Here is a 23,754-nt window from a genome sequence, read left to right as displayed (position 1 = left end):
ATATCATCAGTTGCCATTTCTTCATTTTTGTCTTTATGCAGAATTTTGTAAACCGTATTTCTTCCAGGCTCTTTCTATTTTACAATTCCTAGGAGATTAATAAGAAGAATCTAGTTACTTGCTGTGGTATTACAGCCATAAATGGTAGCATGCAGCTGGAGGCACAGAATGCCCTGTGTCCTGTATTATGTAACATCTCCTTCCGAGTGAGCTGTGTTACAGGCGATCAGAGGAATGTTGCAGCCCTGATTGCAATACTGTGTTTCAACGCATGTGACCATGTGTGTCTGCAGCAGCATGAGGTATTCACATCGGTCACACCTTCTAAACAACATGGGGAACCAAGAAATAAGCAAATAAAACGTGAAGAAATATAGTCAAAAGCTCACATTTTAATTATGCTAATATAATTATGGTATAAAGCAGTAGTAAAGCTTCATTTGTAAGGTTGTGGGAGTGTGGAACAAGCCACCCAGTTGTGTTGTCGAAGCCGATGCCCCGGGTTCTTTCAAAACTCTGCTGGACGGGATCCTGTGATCAATTAACTATCAACTAGCAAACGATCTAGATGTGCTGAATGACCTCCTCTAGTTTGTAGCATTTGTTATGTAGTCTAACAGTTGCATTTGACGTGTGGGACTGGACCAGGACAGATAGGACATTGCACTGAATCGCATAAAAACAGGATTAGGTGGTAAAACACATCAGTTCTTTTCGTTTATGATTTCATCCCCTGTTTTGAACTTCTCATCCTCTGCAGCGCCCCGTGGTAAGGAATGATAAGCAGCCTCCTGCGTTCCCACATACCAAATGTCATATAAAGGAGGCTCAGCACAAGCAGAAACTACTGAAGAGCTCCACTGCACTGTTGATGTGCTAATACAGGAATGCGTAACATTTTCAAGAAACATAACTGCCCCAAGAAGGCAGGAAACATTTGTTCCTATTTTAAACTGTAACAATTGTATCATATTCACTTGCAACTGGAGCTCACAGAAAAAGCCCAGACCAGATCTTCTGGGAAAAACTGTTACAACAAGAACCACCGTGCGTTTGGCTAGACGGCTGAAGTCGGAGCACACTCGCTTTTCGCTCTCTTCTCTAGCTGCCTGGATATTCCTCGTCTCAAGCGGGTAAGCGGTGAAACGGGAGCGTGGTCGTCACGTTTTAGGTGGGTCACCGCGGTATTGCGGGCCAATCCCCCGATAACACCAGCGAGGACGCCGGCAGGCTGGCGCTGGCCGCCGGGCTGCAGGTTTCTATTGGCTGCAGTTCTCCGCCTGTCGTCACCGCGCCGGGCGAAGGACGTGACGTGCCCAGTCCTTGTGCGTGTGGCTGGCTCACTCACGGCGTCTGCAGGGCTTGTCTCCTCGGACAGCGTTTTGTGGGGGGTTTTATTTCACTGACGGACGCCCGAGCGCTGCCCGTGAAGCCAACGTCGATCGGATCCACCATGCAGGCGAGGTGCGGGTTTTAAGGAGGGACCTGCGTTGCACTGTTCCCCAGGAGAGCGTGGACACCCACCCCGGTGAAGCGGCGGCTCCGCACCCCCCTCTCCCCAGGTGTACAAACAGCTGACAAAAGAATGGATTTCAAGCAGCTGGTGGACATAGCAGAGAAATGGTGCACCGGCACCCCTTTTGATTTAATTGCTGCCGAGGAAATAGACGAGAGGCGGCTGGATTTTTACGCAGAGCCCGGACTTTCCTTCTACGTGCTGTGTCCCGATATGAACGGTGGTGCTGACAATTTTGTAAGTAAAATTCAACTGGGGGGGGGCAGGGGAGGTATTGTCAGGTATTGCCAGGATCCTGTAAAAATAATGCTCTAAGGCAGGCGCTTCAAACCCCCCGTGCGCACAAAAAAATGTTATTGTTGTTTTTTTCACATTAAACGCCACACTGTAATTCGACGCACGCAGAATAGACGCGAGACAGACCGGTTGATGTTAAAAGCATGAAATTAAGCGGTGCCTGTCGGAATCAGGCGTTGCTTTTTGATTGCACTGTGTGTCCGTGAACCTCTGTTTTCCACCCTTCAGCCAGTGCTTTACGGTACCCAAACGGCAGGGCGTGTATGCGAAGGTGCAGGATGGTGTCGTCTCTTCTTCGTTCTTGCGTCCTCCGCTAGCTTCCCGGTAGACCAATAAACCGTCGATTAGGGCATAACGCCAATCCCGGCAGTTTGGTTGGCCTTCTTTCCTTTTCTTTTAACACCGTCTTGTGGCGTTTGCGCCAGGATTCACGGGTTAGAGCCGCAACCTGTAGCCCAGCGATGACGCGCCTGTCCACACGGGGCTTCTGTCGGAAGGGGCGACGGCTCCCAGTTGGGCCCAGCTGGCCGAGCAGTCGTCTCTCAATATCTCTGTTTCCGCCCCATAACGTGTATACATACCTACGTTAGATTCTGTGCACCGACAAGGTCAATACAATAAAGCTGAACAGGAAAGAAGTCAATGCAATACGAAATCCCCCTGCCCCAGCAACTGTTGTGTGTCAGCTGATTTGCGTGAGATTTTTACATTCTGCAAGATCATTGCATCCTCAGTGTTAGTGAGTGGAGAAGGAACGAGATTGTACAGCCCTTGTGCTGTATACTCTCCAGGGGATGCAGACAGAGGTTTCGAATTACTTCGCCAAAATGGATGAGCTTTGGTTATTTACTCTCACAGTTTGAGAGAGTTGCCTAGTATCCACATTAACCTTCTTTTCTCTGACTCCTTAAAGAGAAGTCAGCTCACAGGTTTTCAAAGAGCTTTTTAAAACCAGTTCTGATTGCTGCCTTTGACATCTACACTTACAGTAGGACTGTAGTCTTCTGGTTGCACATACCAAGGTGTACCAGTCGAGTGGGATGTAAAAGAGAGATTTAAATTTCGCACCAAATGTTTGATAATTGATATTATCTTTATTGAATTTAAGTCAGAATAAATGTCATCACCTCTTTGTATTGGTATGCAATAAACACATATGAAAATGCCTCTTTGGCCTTTAAATAGAAGGGATGATTAGTTCACCGTTTCACAGTGCATTTACAATATTTAATGGTCAAATCTTAGTACCATTAGCTGAGGTCATAGGTTTGGAATTTCCAGACGATACAGCGAGACGCGCTTTACTGTAGGAGATGCCTGCAGTCTGGCCTGGTCATTGTCTTGCCTTGGCTCGCAGTGCTTGTGTTCAAATGTCAAGGACACACAGGCTAGGCCTCCAATCCAGACAGCCAACAGACTGAATTCCTCTAATGCTGTATTATGAGACCTCAGTTGACAGAAGCTGAGATGAGATTGCTGTCATCAGTGGACAGGCAGTGCTACCTGCCTCACAGCAGTCTTGCCATCCATCTTGTTGGATCTCTGACGCCCCGCAAGGCTGGGCCTGAGCAGTCCTGGAAAGGGAAAATCGGATTGTTGCTCCGAGTGGTGTTGTTGGACCTGTAGGTGTAACTCTTCCCTCTGGGCTAGAATGTGCAAAGCCAGTGAGGAAAACGCTGTGCTGTAAGTGTTGCTGTCCTTTGAAGGACACCTTAACCTGGAGCCCTGACTACCAGCTCACTAAAGAACCCGTCAGTCTGTGTGTAGGAGTAGGGCGTTCACCCCAGTGTCCTGGCTCGTGTCCACTTCGAACCCGTCCTGCCTCCCTCCCCTGCTGCGATTCGATTCTGATCGCTTGCTGGCCCAGAGTGAGCCTGCCTGTCCAGGAGTCCAGCAGGTGGGGTTTCGCACTGTCGAGAATTCGGAGGGGGGTGGCGTCGCTTCTGTAACTGGCACAGCCCCCTGAGCCACCCTGACACACTGGCTCATCCTCTCTCCCATGTCAACACCCCCCTCCATTCAGCTGGTCAGGTGGTCTCTCCCTCTGCCTCCTGATTGGTATCAGGGGGCAGCTGCTCTGCAGTGCATCCCTTCCTGTATACTGTAGCAGTGTCTCTCAGCTCCTTTGGGATGGATACCAGTACACAGACGTAAATTAATTTCTAATTCCTACCCCGAAAACTGGAGCACATGGCGAAGCAGATGGTCAGGTCTGTATGTGGGGAGCACACAGAGGCTGGCTGGAGAAATACCCTCATGCTGGCTTACAGATTCGTGGTCAGTAGGTCAACAGAAACGGAAATTTAAAACCCAGGTCATTATTGAGGAAAGCTAGCACATTACCACCATGTCCAGTTCTCTTCTCCTTTTTCTTCCGACTCATATTTTTAGCGAAAAAATGCAAATCGTGAGTTGGACGTGAGTGCAGCTTTGTCTTGGCTGAAACTTGTTCCTCCAGGGGGAGTGTGTGCCATATTATAAAAACCTCTTTTCCATAGAATGAAGCAAGTTTCAAAACATAAATTGCCTGCAAGTCACAGGTTTACTGTAGCTAGCAGTCACTTCTTCTGACAGCCATCATAATGCAAGTCACAACCTGACAGTGGAGCATGATGAATTGTTTCAGTGCTGGAAAACTGAAAGTCTTATTCATTAACCATTTTCTGTAGAGATATTTATTTTTCCACCCATAAAACGGAAAAGTAAATGGTACACAGTGGTGTTACTCCCTGACCTCATAATGTATTGTGAAAAGAACATACATCCTGTTCTTAATAAAATTCAATAATTAATTTGAGGAGAACATTATAACATTGCTGAAGTCCTGCAAGAGACCTACTTTTTAAAATAACCTATAAATCAGAAAAAGATGGCAAAGACGGTGTAGTCTATACTTTCAATATTGGTACTGTATAGTTCAGCCTCTGTTTACTCGTTCATCACTGTCTTGTTTAATCAAGCGGACCGTACTGATCTGTGATGAATCAAGAATGTATGATTGAGTCGCAGATGACGATGGATCCTCTTTCTCTGGTGAAAAGGAAGTGTCCGTGCATTGAAGTGTTTGGAATCTGTGTCAGGAGGGTCTGATTGTGGATACAGTCCTGGTTTTGTCAGATCTAAAAACCTCAGCTGTCTTACAGCGACCTAAATGCCACGACTGTTCCGTTAGCACCACCATGCCTGATATACTGTATATCTAAATATGTCAATGACCATTTGAGCCTCTCAGGTTTGTAGGAAGATGTGGGGTTCATTTGTAGAATATTGAGTTTCAGGCCTCCTCGTAGGAGGATTTAACAGGGTGTGTGTCTGTAATAAGTACTGTTTGGGTGCTGGTTAACAACACCACATCATCGTCGGAGGCAGGCCTGGAACAAGCCTGTATTAAAGAAGACATTGCTGTCTTTCCATATTACTCTGTGTTCGCTCTTATCGTAATTGCCCTTCTTAAATCTGCTTCGAATAGAAGTAGTTTCTACTTCCAGTGCTGCCCAGCCTTTCACAATCACAGCAATACTGAATATCGAAGTGCGTAAAAACGTCTGGGAACAGGTGAGCGGCGGGCTGAGATCGGTGCCTCACTGCCTGAAAGCCCAGCCGGTTCGGGTACTTGATATTGCCATGGGGGCAAATTCGTTGTGGATGGGCTTTCACTCGCAAGAGGCACCTGGGCCACCTAGGGAACGATTGACTGTTTGCAGGTGCGTGGAAAGGTGTGCTTGTGAACGCGTGCGGAGCTGTAAAAACGGGGTTCTGGTCTGACCTTGGCCGATGTGCAGATTTTTTTTTTTAGTAATCTCAGCAAGACGCGGAGTCGGTGCGGCATCTGTAGGAGTCAGTATGCAGTCGTCCCCTGACAGTACTCGACTATGAATACAGGATATTCAGTGTGCCGTACCTTTTGGCCGTATTGGATAACCTTTGCTGTTCATGCTTGAGTTATAAGCCCCAAGATATGCCTTCTCCTCCGTTTAATTACAGTTTATTGTAATTACAGAGGATGCCTGTAAGAGGCCTTGAACTGTCAGAACGAGCTCATTGCCTTTTCAATAACCTGCATAATAAGTGACTGCCGCCCATGTTTGCCTTTGCATGTTGCAGAGATTAAACTGACAGAAGAAATGTGATGTCTGCCACTGAATAAGTGCAATTTATCATCTGTGATGTTACAAGTGTGATTTGTTGAAACCTTTAAATTATAAGTGTGCATTACTCATAATCTAAAATGTGTGCTGCTTTAGAGATCTAAAAGCTTTAGCTCAGTGAAATAATCACTGTTAAAACTGCAAAGGGCATTCACAATTAGTAGGCAGTCTTGTAAAAATGAGCTGTTTTACAGATAATCTTTCATCTTTTGTAAACATTAATAAAGCTCTCCCCGGATTTTGACATAAGGTTGGAATTTTTCCCCGTCTTAAAAGAGAAGCTTCCACTCATTGTAAACAATTTTTATTTTAGTGGCTTTCATGTTAGGGCCACACGATGATTAACATCGTGCCTCACAGCGCTGGGGCCTGGGTTCGATTCGTGGGCTGCTGTCTGCGGGAGGTTTTGTATGTTCTCCCCGTGTTCATGTGGGTTTGTTTCCACGGTGGTCTAGACATGCTGGCAGGTTAATCGCCTTCTGGGAAAAGTGGCCCTGGTGTGAGTGTGTGCGTCTCAGCCCTCTGATAGACTGGCGTTTTAGTTTTAGAAGGAATAAAAAAGCAGTTTTATAAACCTAGATGGTATTAAGTCTCAGTGTTCCTTAAAGGAACAGTTTAATTTCAGTTAGCGTAACGTACACAATGGCATGAATGTTATTGAATACCTACTCATGCCTTACAGGAGAGGCAGTTAGTCATCACATGAGAGGTCTGTGGCTGACCTTATGTGAAAGAAATGAGTCTGGGCCAGATCAGTTTGACTTCATCACAGCTGTGCAAGAGCAGGCCGTTAACATCTACGCTACTCCTGCTAGGTGTGAGAAAGTGTACAAGGAAGTCTGTTCAGCTGCATCTTGAAGGGCAAGTTGACTTGTGCCATTCTGAAGCTGCCTGAAAACTCGGCGCCAGCAAACCAGCAAGATTCTTTGCTGCTGTTGTTCAAGACCCGTTGTGTCTTGTATTCGGTGACTCCTGCTGGATTTCAGAAGTTATGCATTTACTGTGTGTCAAGTATTTCCAATAGTAAGTATTGCCAGTAGAATATCAGCAGTGAGGAATCGCACCGATCGACAGGATCACTGATGTTCAGATACCAGCGAGGCTGGGATGGGCGCTCCTAACACAGAGACCAGGTGTGCTGTGGAAGTTGAGGTGAGGGCAGGCTCGAACCTGGGTCCCAGAAACCAGCAGAAGCCCAGAAAGAGCTGATGTCAAACAGCCTCTCACTTCCTCTAACGGGACATAACCCCCAGGAACAGCTCAAACACGACACAACCCCCCTCCCACCTTAAAATGTCAACTACTTTGTATGCAACTGCTTTTTTATTGTCCGGATTTCTCCAGGTTCCGTATTTTTATTGGGTTTTCTGTCATACTTTGGCCCGGGGCTCACCCGCCTCTCTGTCGGTCTTTCCTCTGGCAGCACGTGTGGAGTGAGAGCGAGGACTGCCTGCCCTTCCTGCAGCTGGCCCAGGACTACATCTCCTCCTGCGGCAGGAAGACCCTCCTGGAGATCCTGGACAAGGTCTTCCGCTCCTTCCGGCCTGTAAGTGCTCGTCCTGCCGGCCCCCGGAGCTTTCTGCTTCGGCCGCCGCGCCCCTCCGGCGGGTCTGTCTGTCCGCGGTTGCCCGGCGCCGCGCGGAAGGGTGTTGGCGTGGCGGCGCGGTCTTGCGCCTGACTGACTGCGAGCTGGGAGACGGCGGAGTACGCCGCGGGATCAGTGAGCTCCACATCGGACAGCGCTGAGGCCCCTCCCTGTGTCACCCAGCAGGACAGCCAGCATCTAGAACAGAGCAGTGCAGAAGAGCTTTCAGTCTTGCCCTTCAGTTTTGTTTTTTGTGTTATTACAGCTTATTGGCTATAAACTTTACTTGAGGTGTCGCCTCCAAAGCAGCAGCAGCTGAAAAATGATCTTTTAGAAATCGGGGCACGTGGAAATTGAGTTCCAGTTCATTAACCTTGATTCTGTGTGATCCGTTTCAAAATTTCATGCAGGTTTTGAAGGTGTAAATGTAAAATTAGCATGCTCAGGCTGTAGTGCAGGAATATGTATGTATACCTCATTTTTCAAAAGCCGGACCTCGCCTGACGCGTAGGGGTGGTGTGGATAATAGGGATTTTGAGTGAATGTTGTTATAGGTTAAGAGGAGTAGGTTAAAGAACAGTCTCGGTATCAAGAGAGCAGAACAGAAAAAATCCAATTCATCCATACGTTCTGGGTGTCAGGGCTATCTACAGCTGCCATCTAAGCCATACTGAGGTGACTCAGATGTCTTCTGCCACAAAGAGAAGGCTGTACAGGCAGCAGCAGTAGGAGATATTCCTCACTGTCCTCTCCCCACCCTGGAGAGCTGGCCTATTTAGGGGTGATGGGCTGCAAAGGCTCCGTGCATCTCCAATGTCACCTCTCTGTGCCGGGCGGTTAACCAGGTAGACACTGAATTGCATGGTGGCTTCACATCCTGAGGAGATCAGAACATCGAGCCTCAAAGTGAGAGAGGAAATTTGTGTGGGATTCTCGGGATCCTGGCGTGGATCAAATTTATCATTCGAGGCCTCTTTCACGTTCCAGATTCCCTCTCGCACATGTCTCAGATGTCTCGCGCGTCATGGCTGGCATGCTTTCAGCGTGTACTTAACTCAGTCTGCAAAACCAGAAAGCCAAATGGAGCCCAGTCCTACCCCACCTGTCCCAGCAGGGACTGGGCAGGGGCTGTAGAAGAGACTGGTCGGCCAGCAGAGGTGTTACGAGGGATGTAGAGGAAGCTCTTGTAACACTTGAAGAATTTTAGTTTGACTTCAGCCAGTGACGGTGTTCACAAGCATTTATTGATTCTAGATTCATTCTTGGAATACGCAAGGTTACTTCCCCTACCTCTTGATGATGTTCAGATCCCTCTATCTCTCGGGGGATGATTGCCCTCGAAATCCTGAGTGTGCTTTGTGTTACTACCGGTCTGGATTGCTTTCCTCTCTCACTCAGTGTGTCATGGCCTGAGCTCTGTGCTCTCTCACTCAGTGTGTCATGGCCTGAGCTCTGTGCTCTCTCACTCAGTGTGTCATGGTAAAACACTGCGTCTCCAGATGTTAACGGGTGTGCCGTGGAGTTTTGTGAAAGTCACAAATGAGAAAAATTTAAAAAATGAGTAAATGTTACGGATTTATCTAAAATTATTTGGGAGTCTACACGTGAGATAGAGGCTTCACTCTGTCCGTGATGATAACATGTGATACGAGGTAGGATTTTGTTGTTTGACAAATCTGAATGAGAACTGAGGTGCTATACCGTCCTCAATTCCTGCCAGACCTTGCGCACTGCAGTGAGTTTAGTTTATATTAATGACGTTGTGCAGGGCCGGCGCCGTGTGTGTGGGGATAGGGGCAGTCTGCCGTACAATTATTCGTTTATGGGAGTGTGTGGGATGGAAGAGATTGAGAAACACCTGAAAGACATCATTGCGATGAAATGGCTGTGTTATTCATCCTTATATGAAACATACTAATTATTTGAACGGCTGTTGTCGAAGTCACGGGGTTATTTCAGGAATTCGCTCCTCCTGCAGTACCATCAGCGCCCCCTGACTCTTGTCTGGTTTCCCCCGCGCAGCTGCTGGGGCTCCCCGATATCGATGACGATGCTTTCGAGGAGTACCACGCGGATGTGGAGGAGGGGGAGCCCGAGACGGACCACCAGCAGATGGGCGTCAGTCAGCAGTGAGGGAGCCGATGGCAGGGAGAGGAAGAGAGAGCCTTTGCCACAGAACCTCAGTGCTGCCCCCTACAGGAGAGCCAGCAAAACTCCACCTACATCTCCCTTTACTGCACACCAGCCAGGTTTACCCCGTAGTTTCATGTCAGCAGGCTTAATCCTCCAGCAGTCCGTGCCGACCTTGGCTTGTCCTTTTAGAACAGGGTGGGAAGAAGGTTATTGTCAGATGAACAGCTTATCAGTTGCATTTTCTTCTTTTTCTGAAAACGCCTTTGCTTTCTCTTACCGTGCCATCGCAGTGGCAGAGTACATAGTAAGTAGTGTATTTCAAGCCCTTTCGTTTTCAGCAACGTCTCCACTTAGAGTGGAGTTTCCCTTGAATTTCCTAAAGATGGTGAGAAGGCTTTGCCAGTCTTGCCAGTACGGTGCGTTATTACAGCTTAAATGCAAGAATTGTTATTTCTTAGGAGTAAGGCAATGACAGTACACTGAAAGGACACATTTGCTGTTGCCGAAGTGCAAAAATTCCACACAGATTAAAATGGAAGCCGTTTCCCCTCGTGATGCAGATTTAAGGTGAATTACAGCGGAATGTGTAGTGCGGAGAATCTTTGCTTCTTCTCAATTGAATAATGTGCAACACTTAAGGAAGAGGAGAGAGGAAGCTAACAAGAGGAAATCTGAAATGAAACATGTTATTACGATATTTTAAATATATCTAGGAAATTTTTTTTCTTAATTGTTCAATAAGCTTGGCAGAAACCCTGTGAAAATTAGAAAATTGTTTCCCAGACATATACAGTACAGTGTATGGCTATAATTTTCATTATTTAGACTTCAATGCTTTTATGTAATTAATTAGAACATGCATCTAAACTGATAGATGTCCATCTGATGGGTTTGATAAAGCTTTTATTATTTGCAAAATGTGTTTCAGAAGGACGTACCGTATTTGTAACAGTCTACTAGACATTCCTGCATTTTTAGCTGGGCTTCTGTCTTATGTTTAGCAGTATTACCAGATCTGCATTATTAAGTAGATATTCACACAGTTGAGTCCCACGTGTTTTGCTGCACAAAAAGCAGTGATTCTTCCTCTTGCATACTTAATCCCAAATAATAAAGTAAGAGCTGAAATATACAGAGCTAACTCTCTTGCTCTTTAAGCTTAGTTCTCATTTAAAAATATTCACAAATCAAGATTTCAGCGTTTTGCTTTTGTCTTCAGCAATAAGAGAGTTAGAAATGTATAAAGATGAGGTGTCATAAGCTACATGCAGCTCTGATTTCTATTAAACTTTGGTCCAAACTTAACACTTGTTGCGTCTTGATAATATGTCTTGCTAGTGATTCTTCCAATTTCTTGCAGAATTCGTGGCTGTGTTGCCTAAAACCTCCAGACAGGACAAAATCTCAGTGCATCTTCTGGAATTGTTTCTCAGTGTTTGGTATAATGAAGTGCAGTAGGTTGCAACTCTCAAATGGCACTTTGCATTTGAATTGTAATTTGCTGAGAAGCACTATCTGAACATTTTAAGTAGCACTTGACTCGGAGAGAATTATTATGCAGTGTGGAAGGCTACAGAGCAGTGGAACAAAGGGATACTTCTTGCCTCTGTTTCAAGTGAGCTGTGCTCCGTGAGTCTAGAGAACAGCAGCTTGACTAGCACAGAAACTGGAAAAGAGAGCACCTGTCCTTCTGCTGTCCACCTTAAAACGCATCCAGAAAAAGTTGCCCTCGTTGTATGGCAACCTGACTTTTTCCAGAGATGGACAATATTTCAGAAATGTCAAGCCTCCCAGTACTCTTGGTAAACCGCATATTAAAATATTTCTTTACCGTGGCGGCCTTGAAATGAAGATTACAACATGGAGTGATAAAATGATGAATTAAAATGTTTTACACTGAATAGAACTGATCATGGCCACTACAGGAAATTAAGCAAGTCTCTTGCACAACCCTGTATAGAGAAGAAGGCCTGTGTTTAGTAACAATTTACAAAAGTCCTAAACTTGAAGAAAAAAACCTTGGAGACTTGCATATCTGAAGTCCATTTCCATATTAATGGTTAGTATTTCTTATCAGGAGATACTAAATATTGTTCAGACTTAAACTCAAAGCCTTAAGTACTACGCCTAATGTTTTGCAGGTGATCAAAGACTTTGGAGTGAATTATATCAAGTGTTTTACACAAACATAGCTTAGTTAAAGAGACGGCTTTGAGTTTTTTTAATCTGCCTTTCCAAAATAATTCTTGCATTTGGGTTTACCTTCAACTGCAAATTTAAGCCTTAATGAATTAATGAATGAGAGTTGTGTCCCATTGAAGCTTTGTATCATGTTCAGCTGGGATTGGAAGAGGTCACAGATTTCTCCTGACCACTGCACTGTGTGGTTGGTCATCTCTGTCTCTTCAGACACTGAGACACATGTAATATACTAACACTAACACAAAAATGTTTTGTACTGGGATGACACGCTGCTGGTATTTCTGAGATAGTGAACAGAGGTCCCAGTTCCCGGTTATGTTTTCCAGTTGGTTTTATTTCATTAGTTGCCCAAGACAGCAGAACCCCCCTTGGTAGCAAACAGGTACTGTGCATTATCTAAAAATGCTGTGATGTGATTTGACTACTGCTTGGATGCAGAGGAACAACAAGGGGCAGCGTTTTGCAGGACAAAGGCACATCTTCTTGAACATTGCTGCTGAATAAGGAGACACATTATCTTTAGGGCCCCATCGATTAATTGGGGAGTCTGTGTGGAGCTTATATGTAAAATTATAGCATTTTAATGACAGCTTAAACTGTTTCTCTGATTGGGTTTTCACTAGTTTTAAGTGATCGTTAAATATTTGCTAAGACTTGAAACCAGAATCTACTATCATTCTTGTGGTCCCCCTGTTCAGTTATTCATAGGTCAGTTGTTTGTAAGCTATCAATCCGTTAATCAAGTAATGCTTGAAGGCTGAAGCGTGCTAAGAATCTGGCCCCAATCAGGTGGAACAGATCACCTGCTGGACTGATGCCCATTGAATTTCATCAGGGTGCCCAGCCAGGTGGTTCTGCACTTCTGAGAACAATAGTAAAAATCAATCTTGTAAATCAGGGGTCCCAGACTCTGTCTCAGGGGCCCAGTGTGCCCTGGTGTTTGTTCCAGTCACGTTTTCAGCTACATTCTTGAATTAGCTGTATAATTGTTGAAGGTCTCGCCAGGCTCTGAGGTGATTTGTAGGCAACTCTAACTGTAATGAGGTGAATGAGTTGTGTAACCAGCTGTAAAAGACCTCAACAACAATCCTGTGTGTGTCTAATTCTGGAAGCAATTAGGTTCATTTAACTGGCGGCTCAAGGTAAAACCAAAAACTAGAAGATTTCAGGCTCTCCAAGGACTGAGAGAGAGCCCCCCGGGTGGAAATAAACTGTGGTGTTTGTTCACGGCTTTAAAAATGGGTTTCCTTTTTCTCCATCTGGTGAGGTTGAGAGGTGCTCTGGGATGAATTGATTCTCTGATAATACAGGGTGGAAGAAGAAAACAAATGTGGTACAAACCTTAGTCAGGCCTTAACACTAAGACATCGGGACTAACTGACCCCTGACGTCCTGACTTTCTCATGCATGCCAGCTCGATGGGATAGGCCTGCGCGTCGGTGTGTATTTCTGAACGCAGGGCGACACTGCGGGTCTAAGCTGAGATCTGCCCTGTTGAGTTCGGCTGTTGAGATGTGTTCAGTTGCTGTGTGGCTCCTTGCTTCCATTCCAGTCCATTCACAGGCCGTGGGTATGTTGTGTGACCCTCTTGTGTTTTTATCTTCTGCTTCCTTTTGCTTGATTGAACCTGCCCCCCTGGTCTGGACCTGTACTGTATCTCTCGAGGCTTTTAAAGTGCTTTTAGGTCTGGCGTGAGATCAGGCCATTGCGTTTGACCACTTTTATTTCATTCATTGCTCAGGCACTGGATCTGCTTACTGCTTTTATGAACTTTATGAAGGTACACTATTTTTTTTTAATGATCTGATTTTTGTTTGCTTCTTTTAACGTGATATTCCCCTGTCTCTGTGCTTTGTTTTCTACTCTCACTGTAAATTCTGGTTTAAAATATATATATTGAAATCATGTCGGCTGTGTGTTTTCATTTGTGTTTGGTCCTTGTTTGACAGTTTTGGTGTTGCAGGATGGGCACTGTCTTTCAGAAACTAACCTGATACTGAGACTTGTTTTCTCAAACAACTTCTTAAGCACTGCTGGAAGACTGGAGAAGTGTTACACCAACTTTTTTGTGAACACGTTTCTATTTAAATTCTTTCAAAAACCAATACAATATTTCCCCGTCATAGCAATCAGGGTCACAGGTAATTGTTAGTGAAGAAAAGGCTCTGTGGCTCAGGATCTGCACCTGTGGCTGGAAGGATGCCGGTTCAAATCCCGCAGCCGGCAGAGGAATCCTATTCTGTTGGGCCCCTGAGCAAGGCCCTTCACCCCAGCTGCTCCAGGGGTGCCGTATAAATGGCTGACCCTGCGCTCTGACCCCAAGCTTCTCTCTCCCTGTCTGTGTGTCTCATGGAGAGCAAGCTGGGGTATGTGAAAAGACAAATTCCTAATACCTGTTATTGTATATGGTCCATAAAATGATCTTATCTCAAAAGACAATGCTTTATTTCTGAGCAGTGTGAGCTTGTATAATGTGCAGATTCGAAGGGGAGTCTGTCTGCAGACTGCATGGTGCAGACTACCTCTGCTGCAGGCAGTGAGTTCCAGCTCGTGTGCTGCAGTCAGGACGATGGGGTGATGTATGAAGATGTCTGCTGGTCCCTGGGGAAAGAAAACAAATTGCACAGGAAGAAGTGAATCTTTTCATTTTATCATTGTTCTCATATGTTGTTTTCTGGTACCAAACCTCTATAATACAGAAAACGATCCTGTTATTGTCTCGCCCTTTCCCAGACTGTTGGCTTGACCCTGAGAGTCTGAAAAGGCGGGTATGATGAACAGGGCTTTGATTGCACCCACTGCTGTTTGCCAGTTCTTTCCACTGGCCCCCTGGATTTGAGCAGTCAATATCTCCAACAAAACATCTTAGTCGAGGCCTGCCGTGCTGTGAGGAAAGATCTCTCTAACCTGCATTGTATCCGACAGCATGTTTATCCTTCATCATATTTTGTTTTTATTTGATTTGGATTTGTTTAGAAAAGTGAAGTCCTTTGACAAAAAAAACAAACATTTGCAGTGCCCATGTCAAAGCGGAAAACCGGCTGTCTGATGGACTGTATTGGTCTAAACGGCAGCAAAGCTCTTCACACCAGCAGGCAGCTTGTTGTGGGAGCCTGGCTATTCAATAACAGTGCTGGGATCAGCACGAGTGCGTTCAGCTGGGCGGAACAGTACATGTATACAAAGTGCTGACGGTGCCGAGCTGCTGTTGACCAAACACAATTCTCTCACCGCTGGACTCAAGCAGGGCATCGGAAAACAAGTGTAGGAAAAACAACATCGGCATCGGTGAGCGGCTTGAAAGGGCATGAAACGCCAAACGTGCATCTCTCTGGGGGACAATAACATTTCCAACTGTTAAAAACGCATATTTTTACTTATTGATGACTTATCTTCCTGGAATTATCTAAATGATCAACAGGGTAATCCCTACAGGTTCCCCAGGGGTTCCGTGCAGCTTGTCCGGTCCAGGATGTAGATCGTGCTCAACTGTTTCCGGCTCTGCTCTCGGGGTGGAGTTTGGGAGGGGGTGTTGTAAGGGGGTGTCAGAAGCTGTGCTCTGTCACCTGCTCTCTGACTACGACGGGGAATCTCGCACGCCACAGGCAGACGTCTCTAGACTGTCTAGGCCCAGCGAGTACTAACAACACGAGAAGAACGCTTTTCTGCTATCCTGCAACCTTGGTAAAGCAACATTTTTTAACAGAAAACTATCAATATGAGACCGATTATAAAATGCCAGAAAAGGTAATTCAATTCGATTTCAATTTACATAGCGCCTTTCACAACAAGGTTGCCCCAAGGCGCTTAACAAAGCAAGTGACCGTACATCTTGTGAAGACGGAGGAGAGGAACCAAAGACTCCTTAGTAAGGAGAAAAAACACCTCTAGGGGTCCAAGGACAAAGACCCACAAAGTCCCAAAAAAAAGGATGTCATGTCCTAAAAAATACCGTACCCCTGAGATAACAAAGGGACTAAATTTAAAAAGATTTGAAAGTGAAAGGTACATAATGGCTGTCACTTAAGAGGGGAAATGCTGTACTGAAATGTAGAGGTTCTTCCTGAGAGCTGCCAGAACTCGTCGAAGCCCGTGTTCGTCCACGAGCTGTGTTCTGTTTTTCTTCAGGCGTGATTCGGTCTCTGCAGTTCGGTCCAGAGCGCTTTTTCTGACATATTGGTTCATGAATTTTGTAGTGGTGTCCTCCAGCTCTGACAGGAACAGATGGGAATTGCAAATATCTTGTTCTAGCATCTGCTTTGGTAAAAGTGTTTTTCTCTTTTCAGCCTGAAACCAAATGACTGTTTCCAGTCTTGCAGTACTTTCTAAAGGCTAGAGAATCCCTGCTGGCGCTGAGCACAGAGCTGAGACTGGTTAGAGATGATCATGGCCCTAGGTGAACAGTGGGATAGAGGCACAAGGTCCGAAGGTTTCGGATGAAATTGACCCTGCAGGATAACAGATAAAGCAGTAAAATCAAGCCCCACGTGCTGCAATCAGGCACAAAGGAGAAACAAGTCATAATCTTTCATCATCGTCAAAATGGAATTCACTTTTAAATTCCTAAATAAAACTAACCCACAGCTTCTTAGTAGCTTGTTCTTCAGTCTCAGTAAAATAGCAGCTACAGTGCAACTCAGTGAAGTCTCTCACCAAACTAAACGTACATGTGTTATTTTATATAGGACAAGGTACAGACATGACATTAGTTGAGAAGTGCATGGGTCATTAGGGAGTGAGGTATTCTGTGGCAAATGAAAACTCTTCTTGTTAGTAATGAAGAAACGAACATTACATTTCCTATTCTTACATATCTTTACACAATCAAAAACACTTATTTGTATTTTTTTGCCTGTTGTAGTTGAGGTTTAAGGCTGCAGAGGGCACTATTTGACTGTTTGTATAAAGTGGTATAACTTAAGTACCTGGTATAGAGAAATGAATCTATTGCGAAATTCAACATGTTTATGCTGATTGACTGTTAGCATGAAAGGTCACTAGAAGATAATCAATACATAATTTACAGGAACATTATATGGTTTGAAATAACACTGGACCCTTACCAGGAATAACTGACTTTCTGATCAAGACGTGGTGGATTAAATCACACAGATTTCTGATTTCAAAGCTCAAAGCCTCTGCTTGCCCACTGTGGGGAAGATGTCTGTGTAGGACACTCAGTGGAGTGAGAGGTAAGTACGAGACTAAGAACTGTATAATTGTTGGCTTTTTAAATTTGTAAAACAACTGAGACCTTCAATCCCACCCTGGAGCTCTGTCCTGCTATTATCAAAGCATTGTACCAGACATCTGGTGTGACGTGAGGCCCATACACCTGCGTAGCTGGGGATGAGTGGTAGCTGGTATCATGGCCTTTGCGCACAGAAATAAGGATCTTTGTCACTTTTAAAGTTATCATCAAAAATTGCCGCTATCTATAACACGATGAATCACACTCCCCAATAAAGAATTAGCCATTCATTAATATACAAAGAACCATTGCATCTTATACCGTCACCCTTTCTGAATTGCTAGCTTCTACGTGTTCTGTATTCGCTTGGCCCTCATGGATTCTCTGTTCCAGCTTGTTGTTATTTTCCAAGGTGACTCATCCACTCTGACAGAGTTTTTTTTCCTGTTTTTTTTTCTGGGATAGCGAAGCCAAAGAGTGATTTCTGCAAAGAAGGAGAAAACAAGAGACGCACAGGGCATATCAAGCAATGGATATAAATGAAAGAAGAATATGAGATCAGCAGAGGGCTGGTAAAGAATAATACCTTTCAGCTGTAGTTTTTCACGGTGGCCTGGTGCAGCGCTCTCAGGAATGCCTGACACATATTCTTCCAGTTCGTCGTTCCAGCACTTGTTACAGACTAGAAATCCTCACACCCTCACAGTGTACTCAGCACAGACCCCAGAGCTCTAAGGCAGACTGGAAATGGAGAGCAGGTAGATAGGGCACAACAATAGCAGCTCCAGTTTTCAGTTCTAACTGCCTGTCCATGTGCTTTCCCTGGTGTCTCACTGTTCACTCTGAAGAAATGGGCTTTGTCCCGGCCGTGGAGGATTTTGAATATTTGTAGCAGCAATCTTAGTTAAAGACTAAACTGGCCCAGTTCTTTCAGCCTGTCGGTGTAGGAGTTTCCCTCACACCCCAGAAAGCACCTGGGTGCTCTTCTCCTGACCTATTTACAGAGCAGCATAATATTATCAATAAAGCAGCGGCCAAAACTGTGTACAGTATTCTTAACGAGACCTTACTAGTGCGTTAGTAAAGTAGTTATGCACTATAGCAGTACAACTCTAACAGCGACAATCCTAATACAGATTATTATGGTACTCCGCTAATTACATTGCCCGCCAGTGGAGTAATCACACGTCATATCTGTACTGTTCTCTAGTAATTAGCCAGTTCAAAACCTGAAAAATGTATTATGTTAGATAAACATGGTCTGCAATTTGCGAATTGCTCTTCAAACAACTTGGAAAAATCTGCACAGCCCGCAGTGTGTGCTCTGTGGGACTTGTCCACTTCCTTCAGCCTGTCAGTGTAGGACTTTAATTGAAGCCCCAGAATCCCTCGGGGTTCTCTTCTCTAGACTAATTCTAGACCAGAATCCCTTGATTCAAGTTCTACACTTTTAGCTATACTGTACATTGCAGCACTTTGTTTCCATGTGTCATTGCCTCCCCACATTGTCTGGAATTTGTACAGTAAGTGACCAGCTAAGTCTTTTTCATAAGCAGCCTCCTCTGGCTCAGCATTTGCTATGACATATTTACAGTTTATGTTTTCACAACCTGCAGGCATAACTAAGCAGCTGTTTACATTAAACATCATCTGCCAGGTGTTGGCCAAGTCTTGAATTTTATTTTATTTTTAAAAAATTTGATTTACTACTTCTACTGTGTTTTCTGATCCTCCTAGTTTGGTATCATCTGTAAATGTGGGCGAGTTTACTAACTATACTGGACCTGAATCTAGATATCAGTTAAGAAGATCAGTGTTTCTAGTACAGACCCTTGTGGTACGCCACTAATGACATAATTCATATCTATTGTGTATGATCTGTAATTGTCTGCAAGCCCACACTAAAAACCCACTACAAACTCACAGCTGCTGCAGTCAGTTGGAGGGGAGCTGCAGGACACTGACAGAAATGTAGCTGTCAGCTTCCTGCTGTACTTGACACAGTTGACATTTAAGGTCTCTTGAGCTCAGGCTGGTACAATTTTACACATCAGAAGAGCAGTGTCCCTATTGATAACACGCAGTGCCAGCCGAGATTCTGGAAACGCTCCTGCTCTTGAATTTGAAGGCTTTTTTCGAGAATAACAACACACCATCTTACTCTTTACCAACAACTCATACATTTCAGGATACAGGCCCTTTATCAATAGAATTGAGTCTGGGTGTCCCTGTTCAATGGATACTAAATTCAATTACTTTGTGATCAGAGTATAATCCCTGAAGCCCAATCACATCAGTCCTCTAGATCTCCTCAGAGAACATGGATTAAAAACTTGTAACTAGAACAGAGTATTCCATTCTATTGAGAGGTGGTAAGGAAGAACATTACCACCTCTTAACCAGTACCTTAAAACAATCTAAAACACTGATCCTTAAACCGTAAACCTTTTGAGGCATTTCATTAATAAATCAGTGCACCCACATCAAGAATATTTTTGCTGGAGTTATAAGTACCTTTTTTTTGTACAGCATGAAGAATTTTCCTTATTCATTGTTTTCATCGTTTGGAAATGAGTTTGGAATCAAAAGAACAGACTTTCTTTCAGTGTTCTTTCAATACAGTGTGAATTGCTGTCTGTAGGTTCACAATACTTTTCTGTTTTAAGCAAATACAGGAGATGGACAATGCTATATTGTTGCATTCAGTGTGCTCACAGCAATAATCATTTTTCACATTTGTGTCGGAACTTTGCGCTGTTTGAAGTCAGTGATAGCTGTTGCCCTTTCCTTATGCGGACTATATTTTTTAAAGCACAGTAAGGATCCTATCAATGTATAAATTCACAAACAATGTGTTTCCACACAAAATCCATACATGAATTACTGAAAAATGACTGAATGTGTTATTCTTATTAACATTAGTTATTGTTTGATTAATTCTTGTGTATTTTGTTCAGCTCTTCACAGTGCACATATTATAATGTGACTCTCTGTTGTTTCTACTTGTACAGGTATCCATGTAGAATAAAAACCCTGCTAAAACACATATTATAACAAAGGTCATACATATTATGCTACACAAGCCACATTATGTTTCTGGAAACGAACAGTTTTTCTCATAGCCCAGGTTCTTTAACCATGAATATCTTCATTCAAGGCTATAACTGCTAACCAGTAAGAAACCAGACAAGATTTCTCAAAACTGTTTATAAGAGAGAGAAGAGGGAGAGGAAGCAATGAAGAGCCTAGAGGAACACAACTAGTGGTGCACATTCCCCTGCAGCTCTCTAGACATACAGCCCTTCCTATTTCCTCAGTGTACAAAATAGATCTCAGTGTATTCTATTTTATTTAACTTTATGTAACCAAAAAGGAATACACAAAATACTGTGAAACAAGTCACACCAACAACTAACTGCAAACCCTAAACAGTGAGTGAAATTACAGTCAAGAACCAATGCCCCAGGAGAGCTCTGAGACATGCGTCAAAATTGAACCTCGTGCCACAGGCAAAGTGTTTCTATGCTTCTGCTTTGTGCAAGAGAAGGCCCATAGAGACTTCATGAGTGCGACTCAGTCGTTGCTGCATTCAGCAAAACATCGCTCAAGCCTCATCTGCGATTCCTACAGGCTGTAGGTGCTCCACTCTTTAAAAAGGCAGCAATCAAAAGGAAAGCCTCTCAGAGGCTCCCATTTCAATTGATTCAGTTTTAATTCATGGGAAGTTTCCGTGCTGCTCACATCTGCTCACTTGCTTGTGCTGGAATATAATGTAACTACTGTATATGGAATATCTTAAAATTAACTAACCATGTTTTATTGTTTAATGACACAATGAGAACAAAACTGACTCATGTTTGTGTGGTTTAAACAATACACATTTTCAAATTCAAATGTTATGGTTGTTGGTTACAATTATTAAGGGGTTTACTGTTAAATACGGGTTAAATTCATCTTTCAAACTACTTCCCCAGTGACACAGATCGGTCCCCACCAGCCTGCCCATCTGCAGACTTGAAAGTGTGTCTTATTGAAGAGAGTCTGATTTCATGGCTTAGTGACCTGAGATTCTCAGAGATATGGTTCCTGACCTGTTGCTTCTGTCTGTCTCGAACTTACTGTATGTTATTTTCAAGAGGTGACAGACAGCAAGCTTTGTGCTGAGAAGAAATGAAGAGGCTGTAGTTTGTAAAAGGTGGCTTACGTCATTTTCATTCGTGCCTGTTTTGTGTAAACAAAAGACCTTTTGTTAACTTTTCCTCCACGTAATGGCTTAACAGATCGTCTCAGCTAGTTCAAACTGCTCTGTGACATGCTCTAAGGCTTCCTGCTGCATGTTGTGCATGAAAAAGTACCGGCCAGTACCGTAACTTGGCAGCTAAAAAGCGTAAGATAAGGGTCCTTTTTTCCACGGGGCCACCTGGCGAGAGGGGCAGCTCATTCCCGTCCGTGGGGCGCGACAGATACAGCAGCCCCGCCCCCGGATCACGCGTGTCCCCAGCCCGGTGCCATGGCAGCGGTGGCCGGCGGTTTCCGGGTGGGCAGTGCCCCGGCGGTGCCGACGTCGCCTGACGCACAAAGGGCAGGGCCGCCGCGTCCTCTCCCTCCCTCCATGACCGTCTCTGCTCTCGGTCCTCCCGCCTCCCTCGTCACCCCACCCCACCCCTCTCTCTCTGTGCGTGCGTGTGTGTGTGTGTATCGGCGGCCGCCTCTCCGGCTCCCTTCCCCGGCGAGGCAGACGAGGCATGGCGGCGGAGACGGGCACGGCAGCCAGCGCCAACTCCAGCACAGCAGCGAGCAGCGGGGGCCGGGCGGCCCGGAGCGCACACGCACGGTGTCGGGGAATAATCGCCGTGGCACATTTCTTTTGAACATTTCTTCTTGGGGTTTTTTTTTCCCCCCTTCGTTGTCGCCGTTGTTGTATGATGCTCTTGTTTTGACATATCCCGGCAGGGGGGAGTTTCTTACCTGACGTTTTTCCTCCCCCTTTTTGTTTTAATTTCACCATCAGCCAACAACCCCCTCCACCGGCCCCCTTAACTCCTGGCGGTGCCAGGCAGCCTCGGGGGTTGTTGTTATTGTGTTTTTCTCCTTTTTTTTGTGTGGTGTTACTATTAACATTTCCCTCACTGCCTTGCCCGGGCTCTGGATTGCTCTCCCGGCGCACACAGCCGGGGGGGAACTCCTCTCAGTTGGCTGGACAGCTTGTGAGTGCCCCCTCCCTCCCCTGCAACACCTCCGCTCAAGACTTCATCATCAGTCCCCGGGCTGGACTGGTAGCTGACAGATGGGAGCGAAACAGAGCAGCCCGGCGGCCAACGGGCGGACCAGGGCTTACTCGGGCTCGGATTTGCCCTCGGGCACCTCGGCCGGGCCCGGGCACGGCAGGACGCCGGCGCTGAGGTACGGTTACGAGCCCGCCTCCGCACACGGGGCCTCGGGAGCCGCCGCCGCCGCGGCTCAGCCGCTCGGCCCCAGGACGAGGTCGGTGGGCGGCGGCGGAGCGGGGTCAGGGACCGGGAGCAGGCCCCAGTCGCTGAACCAAGCCGGCCTGAACATCCCCAGCAGCGGCTCCCAGGAGTCCGGCAGCAGCACCCCGGAGGACGGCGGCACCGGCGGCGGTCACGGCGCGCCGCGGCTGCTCATCGGCTCGCTGCCGTCTCACCTTTCGCCGCATCTCTTCGGAGGTAAGAGCAGAGCCGGGTTGTGTCTCGACAGCAACACATTTCCACCGGAGTCTGCCTGCCTGCCTGTGTGTGTGTGTAGCGCCTCAGTACCAGCTGCACTTGTGCAACGTGTTGTTTGTTTTATACCGTGCGTAACTGCGCAGGGAAAACTGTTGGTGAACTGGAAGTTAGTGCGCATAGTGTTTCGCGTACGAACTTGACCTTTAGTTTTACTCCACAGTTTTATCAGCTGGCCTGGGCCTGTGTGTGGGGGGGTTATGTCAACAGTGCACGAATTATTGCGAGCTGGGGGGGGGGGCACCCAACTGGAAATTTCTGGTTGATATTGGATTGATAAGGGAGCGGACAAAAAAAAAACCTGTTCACTTCTGAGGGCTGAGATTGATCATGCGTCCCGGTGGTTGGTTGTCTTCAAAGACAACAGCGAACACGCACAAACACCCAACATCAAAACGGTGTTGGTTTCCCCACCAGGTGTGTAGCTTAGCCCCCTTCAGCCCCGGCCGTAAAAAAAAAGGGAGGTCGTGCCTTTCATCTTCTGTCATTCCTCTCGAAAGGACGCGACCTCGAGCAAAACCGCACGGCTCCTGTTTTGATCAAACTCGAGAGCCCTGAGCCCCCTGTCACAATAAACAGGCACACCCCCTCCTGCTCTGATCGGGAAGGAGCCAGCTGAGACGGAGCAGAAAGCTGGTGGGCGTGAGGAAACTCGTGTGCATCAGGTGGGGGGGTTGACGGCCGTGTGGAAAGTACCGTCTTCGGCTGGAGCAGGAGTCCCAGACTGAAACTGGTTGACAGCCGATTTCCAGCAAGACTGGAAGCAGGAGCGGGTGGGTGGGTGCTGGTGGTGGTTTCTGTAAGTTGGCCCTGTTGCCAGTCTGCGTGCCCGACCTGCGTCCCCACAGATGTGGGTTTGTGCAAGGAGATGGGGTTTGCTCCCAGACACACGCAGGGGGGGTCGACGTGCTAGCTGGAACTGCCCTTTTCCAGGGGAG

General features: G+C 45.9%; 2 protein-coding genes and 1 long non-coding RNA gene across 10 annotated transcripts in view; 2 read left to right on the top strand and 1 right to left on the bottom strand.

Moving 5' to 3' along the window:
- Positions 1–1,220: 1,220 nt before the first annotated feature.
- Positions 1,221–13,786, top strand: mturn (maturin, neural progenitor differentiation regulator homolog (Xenopus)). Its single transcript, XM_006635534.3, has 3 exons — positions 1,221–1,753; positions 7,385–7,507; positions 9,569–13,786. The coding sequence occupies exons 1-3, from the start codon at positions 1,586–1,588 to the stop codon at positions 9,677–9,679; spliced, it is 402 nt and encodes a 133-aa protein (XP_006635597.1). The 5' UTR covers positions 1,221–1,585; the 3' UTR covers positions 9,680–13,786.
- Positions 13,787–14,488: 702 nt separating this feature from the next.
- Positions 14,489–22,920, bottom strand: LOC107078564 (uncharacterized). 2 transcript variants are annotated; one of them, XR_001479514.2, is made up of 4 exons: positions 22,738–22,920; positions 17,659–17,813; positions 17,394–17,556; positions 14,489–16,329 (listed from the first exon to the last, which is right to left on the bottom strand). It is a non-coding gene; the product is annotated as an uncharacterized lncRNA (long non-coding RNA). The 2 variants fall into 2 exon arrangements; XR_011190814.1 differs by lacking the exon at positions 14,489–16,329 and having other exon boundaries at positions 16,365–17,556.
- The window catches only part of znrf2a (zinc and ring finger 2a), a 46,201-nt gene continuing 43,879 nt past the window's right edge, over positions 21,433–23,754 (top strand). For 4 of the 7 annotated variants that reach the window (XR_011190813.1, XR_011190811.1, XR_011190810.1 and 1 more), the window contains exon 1: positions 21,433–22,759. Coding sequence is in view for 3 of the 7 variants with exons in the window: in XM_015356866.2 (XP_015212352.1) it covers positions 22,360–22,759 (400 nt within the window). In the remaining 4 variants the exon portion in view is untranslated. The remainder of the gene's footprint in view (positions 22,760–23,754) is intronic. The other 3 variants (XM_015356866.2, XM_015356869.2, XM_006635535.3) reach the window with 3 other exon arrangements.

Source organism: Lepisosteus oculatus, chromosome 10, assembly GCF_040954835.1.
Source record: "Lepisosteus oculatus isolate fLepOcu1 chromosome 10, fLepOcu1.hap2, whole genome shotgun sequence".
NCBI classification, from domain to species: domain Eukaryota; kingdom Metazoa; phylum Chordata; class Actinopteri; order Semionotiformes; family Lepisosteidae; genus Lepisosteus; species Lepisosteus oculatus.
This window is presented reverse-complemented; position numbering and strand designations above follow the sequence as displayed.